Source organism: Myxocyprinus asiaticus, chromosome 23 (genome assembly GCF_019703515.2).
Source record: "Myxocyprinus asiaticus isolate MX2 ecotype Aquarium Trade chromosome 23, UBuf_Myxa_2, whole genome shotgun sequence".
Classification (NCBI taxonomy): Eukaryota; Metazoa; Chordata; class Actinopteri; order Cypriniformes; family Catostomidae; genus Myxocyprinus; species Myxocyprinus asiaticus.
In genome coordinates this window covers 12693947-12711944 of record NC_059366.1, presented here as the reverse complement: position 1 = coordinate 12711944, position 17998 = coordinate 12693947, and the positions used below count along the sequence as shown (strand labels likewise).

Here is a 17998-nt window from a genome sequence, read left to right as displayed (position 1 = left end):
AAGAGATGAGACAAAGTTGAGAAAAGTTTAACTTTATGCAAATGCAGAGCGAAATCGCGCAGTGACAGCCAATGAGAAAAAACAGTGGCGCTCACATCATCTGTCTCCTGTGAGAGATAATGGAGCTGAGTGCAGGAAAGAAGGAGGAGTTATTGTTGTCATCATGCTTCTGTAATCACTTACATGGATATGATAAAACAATGATGTGTGGAAAACCATGTCAAAATTGTTGACATTCTGAGTGAGTTTGAATCAAACACTGAAAGATCAATCTTTGTGTTGATATAATGCATTCAGTATTGCTGCAGTTTATAACACTTTCCCATCCAGAATGCTCATTTTTAACGGCAAGAAATGATTTGTGATTTCTTAACAAGTTGATTAATGTATCAGAAATTGTCAACATTGTGAGTGAGTTTAAGTCATACATTAATAGATTGTTCATCTTGTTCATGATAGGATGCATTGAGCACACCACTAGTTTATATAAAAACACTCTCCCCTGCACAATGTTCATTGTTAGAGGCAAAACAAATGATTCCTTGTCAAATAAGAATGATATATTTGTTTTACTAGCAATCTAGCTCATCTGTGATCAGATTTTCTAAAGCTATGGCCAGTTGTGCAGCCAACCAATAACATTAGAGCGACAGCAGCAGGAACGGCCACTAGCGACACAGAGTACTGAGACTAGCAACATCTAGCGACAAAATCACTGACAATGTGAACGGGGCTTAAAGGTAGCAAGTGTACTAGTGTACAGACCTGTAGTTGAACAGCCAGTTTAATAGTATGCTGTTTTGAGAAACTGGACTTTAAGGAATAAACCTCTTTAAAGACTGTTGCTGCATCCCATTCAAAGTCGGATGTGGGATATTCCTACTTGAACCTAACGGCCTGGCCGATGATCGGATCCGATATTCATAATTGTTCTAATTATCAGAATTGCTATTTTGTCTGAACTGATTGCTGATCAATTTTAAAATGTGCTCCGTTGGCTCTGATGCCACCCCCTCTATCTGAAATGTTACTGCTTGTAGTCTGGCTCAATGTTCCACCCACAGTATTATCGGATTGGTTATGCAGTATGTCACGAATAATCGGCCAATCAACACTGTACTCTGTATTCGTGGGGGAGAGGTGGGAAAGAGGAAAGCAGCAAGAGAAAGATGAATCACTGAGAGGACAAGCTGTTTTCAAAGGTAAGAATGCAGATACTGGAGTTGCAATAAACATAACAATACTCTATGCCAGCACTCACCAATTAGCGAACCATGGATTTCTTCCATCCGGACCACGAGACATCATGACATCAGTTGCCCCATCTCCCGTTTCTACACTTTAGATAAGCAGCGTGACAAAACAACCAAGCTGTGTACACAACAAGTGCTCCGGGGCATAGATAGCACAGATCTTTCAGCGCTATATCTTTGAATATTTTTCTTTAGCACCGAAGACACTACATTTATGCCCTTTCGCGCTCCGCACACATTGCCTCTCTCCCCCGGCCCGCGCCGCATAGTAGAGCTGCAGACTTGGTTATTTTAACGACAGTACACCGTAGCAGAGAAAACAGTGAGAAGCAATAAAGATGGGCAGCAGAGACAAGGACTGATTTAACAAAGACCTTGCCTGTATGAGTTTTTTTTTTTTTTTACATGTTATAGCTAATGATGGCATTGATAGTGGTAGCTAGCTAACCAAAGTTAGGAGGTTTAGAAAACATAACGTCAACTTTGATAGCGTTAAATCTTTCTCCTCCATTGTGAATAAAATCCTGTTGCCCTTTTTTCACTTGACTAAACAGGTTAGCCAGCAAGCTACGTGAAGAGTGTCAATTCCAATAACATTGATTCGCATCTGTTATCACATGTTAATACATACAATTCTGTTATGAGCTGCTTTAGTTCATTAATTTGTATATACTGTATTTAAAGTTTCAGTTCAAAAGAAATGCTGCTAGGAGCTCCCTCCACTTTATTTTTGAAAAAATAATGTTAATATGTTGTTTTCCAGTATTTTTCAACAGATAATATTAAAATGTTCTGTTTTGCAGTATTTCATTAAACAGATGTTCATAGGCATTTAAAGGATGTTTTGTGTTGGAGTTTGTGTTAGTGTAAATTTTGACATTAAAATTTTCATTTTTACCGCAAATGTATATCGGTACAAATATATATGTATACCTAAATATCGGTTATTAGTCTCCTTGATTACTAATAATTGTTATCGGTAACAGCCCTGAAAAAAACGTACTGGTTGACTCCTACTTGAAACCTCCGATCTCAGACCATGAAGATGATGAATAAGAAAACGCTGTAATGCTCCCTAAAGCTTAACAGGTGTAAAAAAGCCTACAATATAGCTGTTCAATGCGGTTTCCATTGTGAAAACTATTCCCATATAGTGTGACAAAATGCCAAAAATGCCAAAATTCTTTCTAGAATCCCAGATTAAAATGCAGAGTCAAATATAATTAAGCCATGTGTAGGTTGATTTTACATAAAAGTGTAACACTGTGGCGCTGTCAAAACATTGCACTGTTTGTTCGAGCATCCAAACCAGTCTGAAACAGCAAGATTGGCTTGACCAATGGTGTGTGCTTGGGACACTGCAGGACTACTTCTTTGTACAACCAATGGAAGATGGGGAGAGTTTTCACCCAGTGCCTGGATACCCCATTGTGGAACAGGGGTGATCTGGTTTGGTTTGAGGGACCTAAGAGTAGAGAAAGGACACAGCAGACAGACAATGGGGGGAGTGTGTATTTAGCCCAACCTCATACTCATTCTGAAGTTTACATAGCCAGCAGACTTCGGCCTTCACACCTCCAACTGGCCCCACCAATGGTGCTCTCGCACAGAGCAAATGGAGATGAAAAGCTCCTGTGAAGACCTGCCTGAGATGAACAACATAACACTGACATACCCTTTAGAACAGGACAGACCTACAGTGTGCAAGTGCAGGCATGATCTAGGAGGGTTGTTCTTTGTGAAAGAGGCGTGTTTATGTATGGGGATCGTGGGAAATTTGTGACTAAGTGTTTCTCGTAGTTCTGACCAAACCTTTACAACCTACTCACACTAAAACACGTTCACACAAATTGCTCCCAAGTTACGCAATGCTACCCATGTGTCACACCAAAGCCCTCCTCTGTGCACATCTGTACCACAGACAGATGCTCTCGATTTCTCTTGCTATCTTGACAAACACACACCAAGGCTTTGTTCAGACAGGCAGAAAAATCTGATTTTTTGGCATACAGTACCTGACTCTGTTTACTGTAGATGTTTGTAGTCTAGCAAAAAAAAAAAAAAAAAAAAAAAAAAAAAAAAAAAATTTTAATCTGAATGGTCAGATTGAGTTTAAAGAGCCCTTTCTCTTCCAAACAAATTAGGTTTTGTTAATGCTCAATCAAGTTTTAAATAAACAAATCTGACCTCCCTACTTAAACCTAAGCCTAACCGATAGGGTCATAAAAAGCAAATGCGAAATGTTAAACATGCCTTGGAAATATAACGTTTTATGCAAAGGAACAAAACTCAATTAAATTTGTTTATTTAGCTCTATGTTTAATTTAAGATTTTTTTTAAATTAATTTATTTAGGAAATTGCATTGTTTATCCACCTCGCATGAGGTGTGCCCCACTTCTAAAATAGCATTTTCAACCAGCCATTTTTCATGGTTGCAAAGAGGGGTGAAAGGACTCTATATTTTCACTTTATGTTAACAATAATTAACATAACTGGAATGTTTTCCAGAAAGACAAGGGAATGTCTGAAAAATATATACAGTCACTTTGTTATAACAGTGCTACTTTTTGAAGTTATAAGCGTCATATTTATGATGTAGCTGCGTTTCAGTGCTGTGTCACCTCTGTAACGTTGGTTAAATTTAAATCACTCAAACAATATTCATTCAAATATGTTGATACTTTCTGTACAAAGCTAACTGAAACTGATGTAAGATATGATAAGCGAATGGTCTCCTTTTTTTCTTTAAAATAAAATAATAAAACCCATAATAATGCATTACGGATGTGACCAGTAGCAGTTCTAGCTTGTATGGCGCCCTGTGCGAAACCCGCTTCAACACACCCCCAAAGTTGTTGACAGGGGGGGTGGTGGTGCTGATTGTAAATGAGAACGCCCCCAAAGTTGTTGACCGACAAGATGTCGCCCATGCCTAAATCTGCCACAGGATGTGACAGTTACACATACTTTTACATCTGTGATGTGTTTACTGCATCTATAGCCAACATTAAGTAAGCAATCATTTAGACAAACTTTTGATTTGAATTGGAATGTGATAATAAAATATCATCTGATATTGCTGCTGTTCAGTGTGTGCCGCACACACCCGCTAGAGGGCACCACTTGCTCATGCAGTGCTGACTGAAGAGGTCAATGCAGACTATATTTTATAACGCAGCCTTTTGCGGTTTAGTAATAGCGCAAGGCCATGTCGCTATTTCAAACTTAATTCAATCAATCATGTAGCCTTGATAGATACCATACCGATGTCTCAGAGGTCAATGTCTGCAGGTTTCAAAGTGTTTTGGGTGGTTTTCCCTCATCATGCAAGTTTCACAACTTGTCACGTCTGTAATGCCTGTTTTTCCTCTTTAATGTGAAAACAACAAGTCAAAATGAAACATTGCTCATTCTTAGGAGTGCCAACCCTTTCACATTCTGTGGCTATTATTATTTTTAGATTGTGCAATCCAGTTTTTACAGAATTTATGGTCTCCCAAAAACTCATATCCATTTTTGTCATGCCCGACTTCCCAATCTAAACTGTAAAAAAAATTAAAACTAGTTTAGTCTGAAATTTTTCTGATATCTGGACCCTATCTGCAGGGGTTTATGATTATACTAACAAATTTTTCGATTTACTGGTAATTAGTATTTTATATGTGAAGTTAAAGTTCACATTGCAGTTTCACTGCAAATATCACATCCATAATGCTGAAACTGTCCAAATGCGAGAGGAAAAACACAATTGCTGAAGCAACCACGCCATTTTGTGTTGCTTTTATGACACTCACATAGCGATTCTTAAGCTTATAAATGTAGTTAATAATGTAAAGCAAATGTTAAAATGTATCGCCTTAAAAGTCATGCACTACATTAAATGGGTATAAAGATAGCACTGTGTGAGGAACAGGGTGAACAGTAAGTGTTCATGAACTGATAATCTGCCCTTTTACTCGTGATTTGTGTGAAAGGAAATAAAAGTAATTCTTGTTTTAGTGCCTCTAGTATTTATTTCACCAGGAAATTGACACGATATGTACGAGTCACGTAAAAATAATTTTGCTTAATGTCAGAGACTGGAGTAACGTTGTTCTATGAGATCAGGATGGGTTTAAAGTAGTTTTTTTTTTTTTTTTCATTTGGGACACAAGTATGTAACATCATACACAATGAGCAGTAGTATCCACATTTACTCATTTTCACTAACATATTCCTCATATAGTGAACTTTATGAAATTTGATTTAGTGAATACTGAATTAGTGAGTGGTTTCGGACACATACAGTATGCATGTGAAATGTGTAAAAATACAGTAATGTCTCCGATGCTGTAGTCTTGCCTCAAGAGAAAGTAAAAAAAAAAGTATTGTGGCATTGTGCTGATGCTTAAGTCATTACTTGAGCAACTGAAGTAGTTATCATCCACATGGATATTGATAATATTGTCTGAACTAATGGATCTGGACGAATTGGAACTGGGTGCAGTGTGAACAAAATCTGTGACCAAAACAGACACGCTCTTTCAGGAATCTCTGAGGACACTTGGATGACTTATTTACACTGTCAAGGTTGTCATAGCCTGAGGGTGGAAATGGAGATAAGCTCCCATTACCTATAAAATACTCTTACAAATGTGCGCCTCAAACAGCCTCTGACCACCAAGTCCACCTCCTGTCAGATTCCGGCGACACTGTTCATACTGACAGGAGAAGGGGCGAAAGGCGGACTACTGGCACCTTAAAACCAGTTGCTTTGGGCAGATGTGGCTCGTCAACCTTGACTGGTAATCTATCTAGGAGAAGAAACACTGTGACTAAAAACCTCCACTGCCTTGCGCCTATACCCATTCCTGGGAAAGGCTTCGGTAAACTCTGAGGACAAATCCAGAGACGGAGTCCCTAAGGCAGTCCATTAACACATTAACATGGTTCTGGCAACTCTTGCGACAACACCGGTGTCAAGCTGTACTGGCTTTTGCCTTTCCATTGGGTTACATCGGTGGAGTAGAGAGGGAAGAACTGCTGCATGGGCAACAGCCTGCCACCCAAAATACTGCCCAGGCCTGCGCCATGGAGAGGACAATTCAGTGTCGCTCGACCGCTACGGCACAACACAGGAAATCAGCAGTTACTGGTTATAAGCCAAGCTTGACTGGTGTGGAGCATGGCACCAGGGGCTTTTTTCAATGGTGGGAGGAGCAAACACACTTCACTGGACAGCTACCACCCGCCTTAAGCTGGGCAGCTCCCAGCCAATAAGGTGCTGTCCTGCCATGGTCCACCTGCCTCATTGGGTGCATGGGGCTTCAGGCTATAGCCCAACCAGCAGATTGGAACCTGGCACCAGACAAACAACACAAGAAAAATAAGAAGAGACAAGTTCTCAATATTGGATGCTGGAATGTACAGACCATGACCACCGGATTATCAGTGGATCTCCAAGAGGTGAGCAACACCCGCAAGACAGCAGTGATAAACAACAAACTGCTTACACTGCAAGTGGATATCACTGCCCTGCAGGAAACTTGCTTGGCGGAATCTGGCACCTTATGAGAAAAGGACAACACTTTCTTCTGGTGGGGAAAGGGTGCATTCGGCAGCAGAGAACATGGTGTTGGCTTTGCAGTCAAGAACTCACTTTAGGGATATCATCCCTAAAACTTCACACTAGTGACGGGCCTGTCCACCTCATCAGCACTTATGCTCCTATTCTCTACTCCTTGCAAGAGGCAAAGGATGAGTTCCATGACCAATTGCAGACAGCCATCAACAGAATTCCAAAACAGGAACAACTGCTGCTGCTTGGTGACTTCTATGCCAGAGTCTGTGCCGATCATGCCTCCTGGCCTAGCTGCCTTGGTCGACATGGAATTGGCAGCATGAACGAAAATGGGCAATGCCTACTCAATCTGTGCAAACTCTTTGAACTACACATCACCAATTCCTTCTTTCAGACCTAATTATAACGCAAAGTATCCTGGAAGCACCGTAGCTCTAAGCACTGGCACCAACTGGACTTGATCATCACAAAATGCTACCACCTGAGGAATGTCCTCAGCACACACTCCTCCCAAAGTGCTGATTGAAACATGGACCACTCCCTCATATGCAGCAGGGTCAAAAGCGGTTCCAAAGTGCTTTACACTGTGACTCATTCACCCATTCATGCACACACTCACACACCAATGACATTGGCTCTGCTGGAGAATTGTGTAGAGGCTAGTGCATGGTAGATGGTAGAGCATTACTCTGAGTTGTACAGCACAGCCAACGTGATCTCTGATTCCGCACTGAAAACCATCAAACCTCTGCCTGTCATGGAACAGCTTGATGAACTACCAACCTTGGATGAGCTGAACAAATCCATAGACAACTTGCCTTCCCACAAAGCACCAGGGCTCGACGGAATTCCACCAGAGGTAACTAAATGCGGAAATGGCATTCTCCTGAGTCACCTGCACAAACTGCTCTGTCAATGCTGCGAGGAAGGAGCCATACCTCAAGATATAAAAGACTGCAACATAGTCACCTTGTACAAAAATAAGGGAGACCGAAGCAACTGTAACAATTACAGAGGCATATCGTTGTTAAGCATCGTCGGCAAAGTCTTTGCTAGGATAATCCTGAATAGACTAAAAAGGCTAGCTGACAGAGTCAACCCTGAATCACAGTAAGTGTTTAGGCCAGAACGCTCTACAATAGACATGATTTTCTCCCTTCAAACTGTACATTGCCTTCATTGACCTAACCAAGGCCTTTGACCTTATGAGCCGAGATGGCCTCTTCAAAGTCCTTGCAAGGATCGGCTGCCCACGAAAGCTGCTCAGTCTGATTAAGTCATTCCAAACAGACATGAAGGGCATTGTTCAATTCGATGGCTCTTAATCAGAAGCCTTCAGCATCAACAGTGGAGTCAAACAAGGCTGTGTACTCACCCCTACTTCGTTCTGCATCATCTTTGTAGTAATGCTAAAGCATGCCTTTGACAACAACACAGAATTTACCTCCACACACGATCAGATGGAAAGTTGTTCAGTCTGTCTCGGCTTAAAACGAAGACCAAAATTCGCATGATGCTTCTCAGAGACATGCTGTACGCAGATGATGCTGCCCTTGTATCCCATGATGAGGAGCAACTTCAGCACCTCATGGACAGCTTCTCTCGTGCCTGCCAAGATTTCAGCCTGACCATCAGTCTGAAGAAAACACAGCTGATGGGATAAGGTGTGGAGGATCCCCCATCAATCACAATGAAAATCCAAGAACTAGAGGTGGTTCACAAATTCACATACCTTGGCTCAACTGCTATGTATGACCTGAGCTTGGACACAGAGATAACAGGTACATTGGCAGAGCATCAACAACAATGTCCAGGCTGACAAAGCAGGTATGGGAAAACAACAAGCTGACAGTTACCACCAAAGTGGCAGTCTACAGAGCCTGTGTCCTCAGCACCCTGTTATATGACAGTAAGTCATGGATGCTCTACACAAGACAGGAAAAGAGGCTTAATGCGCTTCAAATGTGTTTCCTGCGCCACATGCTCACCATCAAGTGGACCGGTCGAATAACAAACAACGAGGTCCTTGCCCACGCACACTGCACTAGCCTCTACACAATTCTCCAGCAGAGCCGACACCGCTGGCTAGTCCATGTGCATCGCATGCAGGATGGAAGGATCCCAAAAGGCCTGCTGTACTGGGAGCTGGCCAAGGGGAAGTGTGCGACAGGACGACCTCACCTCCACTTCAGAGACGTGTGCAATCGTGACTTTAAAACATTTGGCCTGAATGCTGAAAGGTGGAAGGAGCTAGCCAGCGACAGAGACCTGTGGAGACAAGAACTAGCCAGAGCGCTCCACAGGGGTAAAACCAAGTTGAGACAGGCAGCTGAAGAAAGGCATCAATGCCGGAAAAACAAGACGACCATTCCAGCAGATACAGCCTTGAGATGCGGTCGTAGCAGTAGAGTCTGCCATTCCCGAGTAGGACTTTACAGCCACTGAAGACACTGCACTCAAGAACCTCATGGTGCAGACCTATAGTCTCTCGAGACTGACAGGAGCCATGGCATTACCTAATGTAGCAACAGCAAACAGGATTTACGTTGTGAGCTCTACCTAGGAAGCCATCAGATTTTAATGTGTAAAAAAATAAATAAAAAAAAAATAAAAAAAAGGGAAATCACTTGGTTCCTCAAAAACATTGAATAAACTATGTGAAAAGATGTATGTAGTTGACCAACAGGACTTTCATCATTACACATGTATGCAGTCAATGAATTAAATATAGGCCTGTCTTCACCAAACAGCAGTAAAAGTTTCCAAAAAGGGTTTGAGGTGGAAGGGGTGGAGAAAGAAAGAGGTGACTGACATAGAAACGGAAAGAAAGACAGAAGTTCTGTTCCAATGTCTAATGAGCTGCCAAGCTAGACCGCATTTTATGGCATCATAGGCACGCTCCACATACAAAGGCTGTTCCAAAAGGTAGGCAGCAAAATTTTTATATATTTTAATACCTGGTTTTCACCAAATTTTGAATGCATGGAGAAAGCAACTCCAGAATGCACTGCGAGCTCAGTGAAAACCTTAATCCAAGATGGCAGATGAGTAGAGAGAAATGCTGCTTATAAATATACTTATGTTTAATTCGATTAAGTAATCAATTCAATTCAATCAGTATTGATAAAGATAATTTAATTAGTTTAAAAGTTAAATGTGAAAAAAGCACAATATGTGTGTGCTATTTATTGCTGTTTGTTTTGTGCTTATTAGAGTATCCTAGTGTTAGCTTAGCATCATGCTAATGTCAAACTCTATTGAAAGTAATTTAGTGGAGTCTTTCAAACTTCTATTTGTGTGGCACTTATGGTTGCTCCATTTCTGTTAGAATGCTGCTTTAGAAAGCCACTGTCTATGTAGACCAGCGGTCCAAACTACAAGCCTGCATGCTAATTATGAGCAACAATATACAGTATATATTTCATTTGGCCCCTCAAGTGTTAATAATTTTTCCCTTAAACATGCCGGCAAATCATTTTTTACTTAATGCTTTTAGGTTTGGCCTTAAATGTCACTCATTCTTTCTCTTTTTTAAAGCATACTAGTGAGACCAACAATCAATCCAGTGTGCTCTCATCCGACAAAAAAATGTGGGTATATGTATGTGCTAAGTTTTATGCTAACTGTATAACAACACCAATAACAGTATATACTGTAGTTGAAAGTCATGGTTGTAAAAACATTTGAATTAGTTGTAACTGCTCAACTGACCCTCAATAGATAACACTATTTGGGCACCCAGGTCATTTGAGTTTGAGACCCCTAAGGTAGATGGTAGACACCAAGGTAGCTCACTAGGTTTTGAAACAGAGCTTGAGTAGGAAAGAGAGAGTGAGAAAGGGAAAAGGGTAAGAAAAGGCTGATGCCACTTAAAATGGAACATATGAAGATTTCAATCTACCATGTCATTCACATACCCTGTTAACACAGTATCTATCCGTATATCTGTTTATATATTTCATGTTCACATCTCATTCAACTAATGGACCCATATCCTTTTCAGGCAACTTCTCTGTATAAACAGTATGTGACTCCATGTGTTTGTGTATATAGGTCAAATCAGGACGGCCCACTTCTCCACAGAGAAAAACTATAAGGCTCTCTGACTTTAATAATGGGGACCAATCGTGTGCCAATCCAATATGAGATGGCAACATAAAGAGAGCCGATTGCATGGACACAGTGCTTCTCAATATCACAACAGTACTGATAATGGCATTTTAATAATTCAGATTTTTGTCTGTCTTATACTAAAAAGAGCCGAGCAGCTTCCAAGGCCACACAGTGTCTGCAGCTGCACTTTGTCACACACTGCACACCTGCCATATTAGGTGCCTTAAAGGCATAGTTCACCCCAAAATTAAAATTCTCTCATCATTTACTCACCTTCATGCCATCCCAGATGTGTATGACTTTCTTTCTGCTGCAGAACACAAATGAAGATTTTTAGAAGAATATCTCAGCTCTGAAGGTCCATACAATGCAAGTGAATGGTGGCCAGAACTTTGAAGCTCCAAAAAGGACATAAAGGCAGCATAAAAATAATCCATAAGGTTCCAGTGGTTAAATACATGTCTTTAGAAGTGATATGAGAAACATATAAATATTTAAGTCCTTTTTTTCCTATAAATCTCCAGCTTTGACCAGTAAATGGTTACCTTTTGTTACCATTTACTTGCATTGTATGGACCTACAGAGCTGAAATATTCTTCTAAAAATCTTTGTTTGTGTTCAGCAGAAGAATGAATGTCATAGACATCTGGGATGGCATGAGGGTGAGTAAATGATGAGAAAATTAAAACATTTTGGTGAACTATTCCTTTAAAGGTACAAAGACTGATACTCCACTTCTTTTGATACTCACTCAGTAGAACTATTGACTGAGGACTGAACTCAAGACATCTGGATAAGGCAGCCAGTATACGAAAGCTGATGCTTGATTGGTGCCTACCATCGAGTTACAATCACAGTGACAATCAAATCCAAATTCAAGGGTGTATGAACAATTTGAAAAAATTGGGGGGCAGGGGAATCATATATACTATAAACATTTCTAAATATTCTAATCGCTACTCTAAATTTCAGTTATAATGCCGCTACTCCCATAAACTGGTTTTACATGGCAACTAGTGGATCTTTTGGTGATGGTTCATTTAAAAGTGTTTCCAGAAAAGGATCATTAAAACTTTAAGCACATTAAAGCATTAAAGCACAGATTCTGAGATGACTGAAAAATGTGTTTACAGTGTATGTGTGAGTTTACTTGCTATGCACACAAATGTAGTTTTTCCAGTTCCCAAATATCAGATTTACAAATGCTGCCCTGTTCTCCCTATAAATATCTAAATGAGACATACAAGTCTGTCCTGCCTTTCCATTTGCAAACAGGATTTCATATGTCTGCATTAATGATGGCTGCATGACTCTTTACAGCTGCAGAAATATTTATGACAGGCAGCAAACTGTTTCTATGCAACCTGAGTTATCTGAGCATTCATCTGAGGCCTTTGCAGTAGCAATGATGTAGGTGGCATCAGAGAAAGAGGAAAGCAATATACACACCTGCTGCTTGCACAATACGCCAATGGTGTCAAAAAAATTCAAGGGGAAGATATGTGTTGTCACTGCAGTAGATTGTGTCATTATTGGTGGGTGGGTGAATAATGTGTATATTTAAGCAATAAGGTACAAGAGGTCGTGCTATGTTCACAATATGTCACAGCCTCAAGTGCCTTACTGCTTTTTTATCAAACAAATAGTTCCAGTCCTGGATGCTGATGAGTCAATAGCCCTGCTTTATTCACTATAAAGCACATGCGCATTAACTGGACCAGCCTGACAGTGAGCATTTCAAAGATGGCCGCCAAGTGGACTGACTTGCCTTTAAAGAGACTTTGGCAGCACCCATAGCTGACCGTCATTCTTGTTAAAGAGCAATGTTTTGTTTACTGTTCACTGTCAGGGACAATATCTTCTAGCAGAAGGATGCCATTTAATGATTTTACTTAAAAAAAATAAATTAAAAAAAATAAAAAAAAACTTTTGAATGAACAAATGTTTCCATTATAATTAGATAATATGTGGTAAATGTATTATAAAAGCATTAAGGAACTTCAGGCTGTGCAAACATTGTAAATATCGTCACGACTGAAAGGGTTGCAGGCACTCCGCTTTGTGTTGGGCCTTCCAACGAGCCTTATCAGCCGTGACTATGTTTCCAATATCCATTTTTTTCCTGAAAGTGGAAGTTTCACGATTTGGAAGTCTGTATTCATTTTCCGGTCTTCAGTGCTCTTACTCACATTGGCATATATTTTTAGCAGATACAGTAATGTAATGTTTAGCATATTACATCTGTACAAATTGCCAAATAAACATGTGTCTCCATAGTACCGATACTCTACAGATTTGCTACGGCTGTCTTTTGACAGTGCCTCACTCGTCAAAGTTTAAAGGAATATTCTGGGCTCAATACAAGTTAAACTCAGTCGACAGCATTTGTGGCATAATGTTGATTACCACAACAAATAATTTTGACTCGTCCCTCCTTTTCTTTAAAAAAAGCAAAAATCTGGGTTACAATGTAAGTGAATGGTGCCAATCTGTAAACGTTAAAATGCTCACTTTTTTTAAAAGTTTAACCACAAGATGTAAACAATATCCATGTTAACATAATTTTAATGTGATAAAATCACTTACTAACCTTTTTTGAGTAGTTATGTCCAATTTTAAAACTTTGTTGCCATGACGACATAACGCTGTAAACCCTAAAACGACTGTAAAAACAACTATTTAAACAATCTTACAGTTCGAGTTTTAACAGAAGAATTATTGTAAGTGCTTTTATAGAATTATAAACTTCACATTTCTGCCATTAAACCCTCCAAACATTGGCCCCATTCACTTCTATTGTAAGTGCCTCACTGTAACCTCTATTTTTGCATCTTTTGTTGTTGTTGTAGTTTGTTTTGTTTTGTTTTTTTAAGAAAAGTCAAAATAAATTTTTGTGGTAATCATTACTATGACACAAATACTGTCAACTGAGCTTCACTTGTATTGAACCCAGAATATTCCTTTAAAGAGTGAGTAGATGACATGAAGCGACGGCCTGAGGTTAGTTACATTGAAATTATTACAAATTTGAGTTGTTATGGCAGCCAACAATTGCAGAAGTTTAGCCTGATCTAATTTTTACTCCAACTAACACTTAAAATGGTTGTTGTTCTCGGTCTGGATTGCTCGTTTTGGCAGTTTTTAAACTGCTTCTTATGAAGACCAGAACTAGAAAACAGTCTAGGTCAAGATAGGTGTAGGGTTGCTGCAGGACTCAAATAAACACAACAAACACAGTGTATGAATGTGACATCCAACTGTTCCAAGGCTTTAGCATTTCACTGGTTATTCGAAGGGGGCATAACTTGTAGTGGGCGTGTCTTGTAGTAGTCTTGCATGATGCAGACAGACCCTTCTAAAGCCCACAAACTAAAAATATTAGTATCCTGGCTGCCTTATCCAAATGTCTTGAGTTCAGTCCTCAGTCAATAGTTCTACTGAGTGAGTAACAAAAGAAGTACAGTATCAGTCTTTGTCCCTTTAAAGGGATAGTTCACCCAAAAATGAAAATTCTCTCATCATTTACTCACCCTCATGCCATCCTAGATGTGTATGACTTTCTTTCTTCTGCTGAACACAAATTAAGATTTTTAGAAGAATATTTCAGCTCTGTAGGTTCATACAATGCAAGTGAATGGTTACCAGAATTTAGAAGGTCCAAAAAGGAAATAAAGACAGCATAAAAGTAATCCATATGATTCTAGTGGTTTAATCCATGTCTTCTGGGATAATATGATGGGTGATGGTGAGAAACAGATAAGTCCTTTTTTTACTATAACTCTCCACATTTTACCAGCCAGTAGATGGCTGAATGTGAAAGTGAAAGTCACTTCCACACCAGAATGTGGAAGTGAAAGTGTAGATCTATAGTTAAAAAGAACTTAAATATTGATCTGTTTCTCACCCACACCTATCATATCACTTCAGAAGACATGGATTGAAACACTGGAGTCGTATGGGTTACTTTTATGTTGCCTTTATGTCCTTTTTGGACATTCTAAGTTCTGGTCACAGCATTTTATGGACCTACAGAGCTGAAATATTCTTCTAAATGTCTTAATGTGTGTTCTGCAGAAGAAAGTTAGTCATACACACAGTTATACATCTGGGATGGCATGAGGGTGAGTTAATAATGAGATCATTTTTATTTTGGGGTTAATGATCCCTTTAAGGACGCACAAGTTTATTAGCCTAAGATGTTTGTTTTTTTAAATGTTTTTGTAGATTCATGAAATTCCCTCCATTCATTAGAATATATAGTCCCTCAGTTAAACAGGAACGCTGCTATGCAACAAGAATATAGATCAGCTACTGGAGCTGCGCAGTGATACAAACAGTTGCTTGGTGAAGAGGTCATAGCTGTGCTTTATCATTAATAAATCACGGCTATTGTCCAATCAGCATCCGGAACTATCCTTCATAATTAAAATCTGAGGTTTTGAGGTTGAGGCATTGAGGTTGTTTACCCTGGCTAAAATAAAATACCCATAAAATGACACTTTTACCCAGTCCTCGAAGTGTTTGCTGCCGTTCTGCAGCAATTCCTCAAACTGAATGGTGCAGTTGGCCACAAAGTCATCGTAGCCAATCGGCGCATCGTGAAACACCGACAGCTCAATCTTTCGGCCGTCGCGCACCTCCGTCACAAACTCGTCGTGCCAGGCGGGACTGTTGGTCTTCTGCTTGGTCGAGGTCTGACCCACGCGAAAATCATCCACGTTGAGGGCGATGTACGTGTCCAGCAGAAAGGTCTGCGTCTTGGGGCCGACGGCGTGCCTCACAGACCAGGCTGTGGGCTTCAGATCCAAAGCCTCGCAGATCTTAATCTTCAGCAGACCGTTAAAAACCACCATGGCGTTACAGTGTCAGCCACTTTCGAGAGCTTTTGTGACAATAATATTCCACTTCAGCCCCTGGATAATTATTCAACTGGTGTATCTCACGGTCCACTACTGGTATGTGTCTAGTAGTGTTTCTCCTTATGAAATAACGGTAAATGCCCTTCCTCGTTGATATGTATTTAAATGTTTTTTTTTTTTCTTCTTCTTCTTCTTCTTCTTCTTCTTCTCAGAAGGTCCAGACAGAATTGATTTGATCTACGAACACCCTACATGTGATATTGAAGCTGTCCAACACCCCTGGCGACACCGAGCGATACAATTTGGAGAGAAAATGGCCATTTACAATGTATTAGCAGATACTCAACCAGCATTCCACACCTCAAAACGTGCCTTAAATATCTGCTGGATCACCACAGGGTCTCCTGTTCCTCCTCTGGCTGGCTGGAGATGATCACAAACCCAGCCAGTCTTCCTCTGCGCACTTGGTGGAAAGTTATCCCCTCAAAGCGTCTTTCTGATTCGCTCCAGAAAGGAGAATGGTCGCGGACAGATCTGGATGTTTACAAGAGTTCCTCACTCTCTTGCTTCTCCCAGGATCCTAATTTGTTTCTGTCCATCGGTACACGGTTTCCTGCAGACCTGCCTCTTTTTCTCCCGACTCTGAAGGCTGCTGCAGGAAATGCGCAAAACACGTCAGTTAGTGAGAGCGGAGACGGCGGAGTGTGTGTGGGGCACTGGAGCGCCCATGGACCCGCTGCTGCTGCTGCTGCTGCACGCTGTGGTCAAGCATCATACTCACAGGGCTGTTTCACAGATGAACTGTGAATGTGAATATAAATTGTGAATAATTGTACTCTGCCCAAGTTATACAATGCAGACGACCAAACAGACTGCCTAAAGAATGTAACTAACACCGGATGTAATTTGTTCATGATTTGTTTTTCTTAAATTATTGGTAACTCTTTATAATAAGGTTCCATTCGTTAACATTAGTTAATGCATTAGGTATCATGAACAATCAATTAACAATATAATCTATTGTTACAGCATTAATTAATCTTAGTTAATGATCATTAATAAAAATACTGTTGTTCTTTATTAGTTCATAGTGCATTAACTAATGTTAACAAATACAACTCTTGATTTTAAAAGTGTAATATATGTTGAAATTATAATAAATGCTGTAAAAGTATTGTTCATTGTTAATTCATGGTAACTAATGTTAACAAGTGGAATCTTATTGTAAAGTGTTACCAGTTATTTTATGTCATTAGTGATTATTTGAACAAAACTGTATAGAATGCCCCGTTTAGTAACGTTACATTAAGCTTATTCTGTAGCAGCATTTGTGCATAGTGCTTCTTATCTTTTGTCCTTTCTTTTTTTTCTCTTATTTTTCTTTTCTTTCTTTATGCATGGATGTCACTATAGATGTTTATGATACAATGCTGCGAAGAACTCCAGTGCTGTATCAACTGCATTGGCATCAGATGTGCAAAAGTCTGAGGGAGGGTTTTTATATACTGTTTAAATTATACTTATACTTTATACTTTTCAGATCTGAAAGTAGTTTAACACCAGATGTTTAATTACAATATTTATTTATTGTCACTATATACACAAACATAATAATAATAATTATTATTATATTTGTGCATTTCATTTTCATATCAGATTGAATTGAGTATATTTAATAAAATAAAATAAAAATATTTAAATTTTAATTTGTATTAATTTTATTTTATTAAACATTACACTACATTACATTAAACATACATTTTATTCAATTTGTTATGAAATTTAAATGCGTAAATGTTAAAAATGATTATATATATATATATATATATATATATATATATATATATATATATATATATATATATATATATATAGTGTAACATACCTTTATACTTTACAATGTAACTACATTTTATACAGTGGGTACATATTGAACTTCACCTTCTCAACATCATTAGCCAAGCAATCGCACCATCTTGTGGATGGAATTTTTATTACAGCCCACAATCAGGCATCAGGCTTTAAAGATTGTGCTTTATGATTAAAAACAATTTATGCCTTGTAAATGTGTTAAATAATGTATAAAGTATGTGTACTTACCACTGTTGTTTCATTCTTTTTAAATGCCAGTGTGCCAAGAATGGCATTTATAAAACCATATACTGTACAATTTCTTAAACTCATATTACACATTGGCCAACCTGTTTCCTTT

The 17998-nt window shown here is 39.3% G+C and overlaps 1 protein-coding gene across 1 annotated transcript in view; it reads right to left on the bottom strand.

The window, feature by feature from the left end:
• The window catches only part of prkceb (protein kinase C, epsilon b), a 222967-nt gene extending 206961 nt beyond the window's left edge, over positions 1 to 16006 (bottom strand). The window contains exon 1 of the mRNA XM_051651187.1: positions 15433 to 16006. Within this exon, the coding sequence (XP_051507147.1) occupies positions 15433 to 15780 (348 nt within the window). The 5' untranslated portion in view covers positions 15781 to 16006. The remainder of the gene's footprint in view (positions 1 to 15432) is intronic.
• Between the last annotated feature and the right edge of the window lie 1992 nt (positions 16007 to 17998).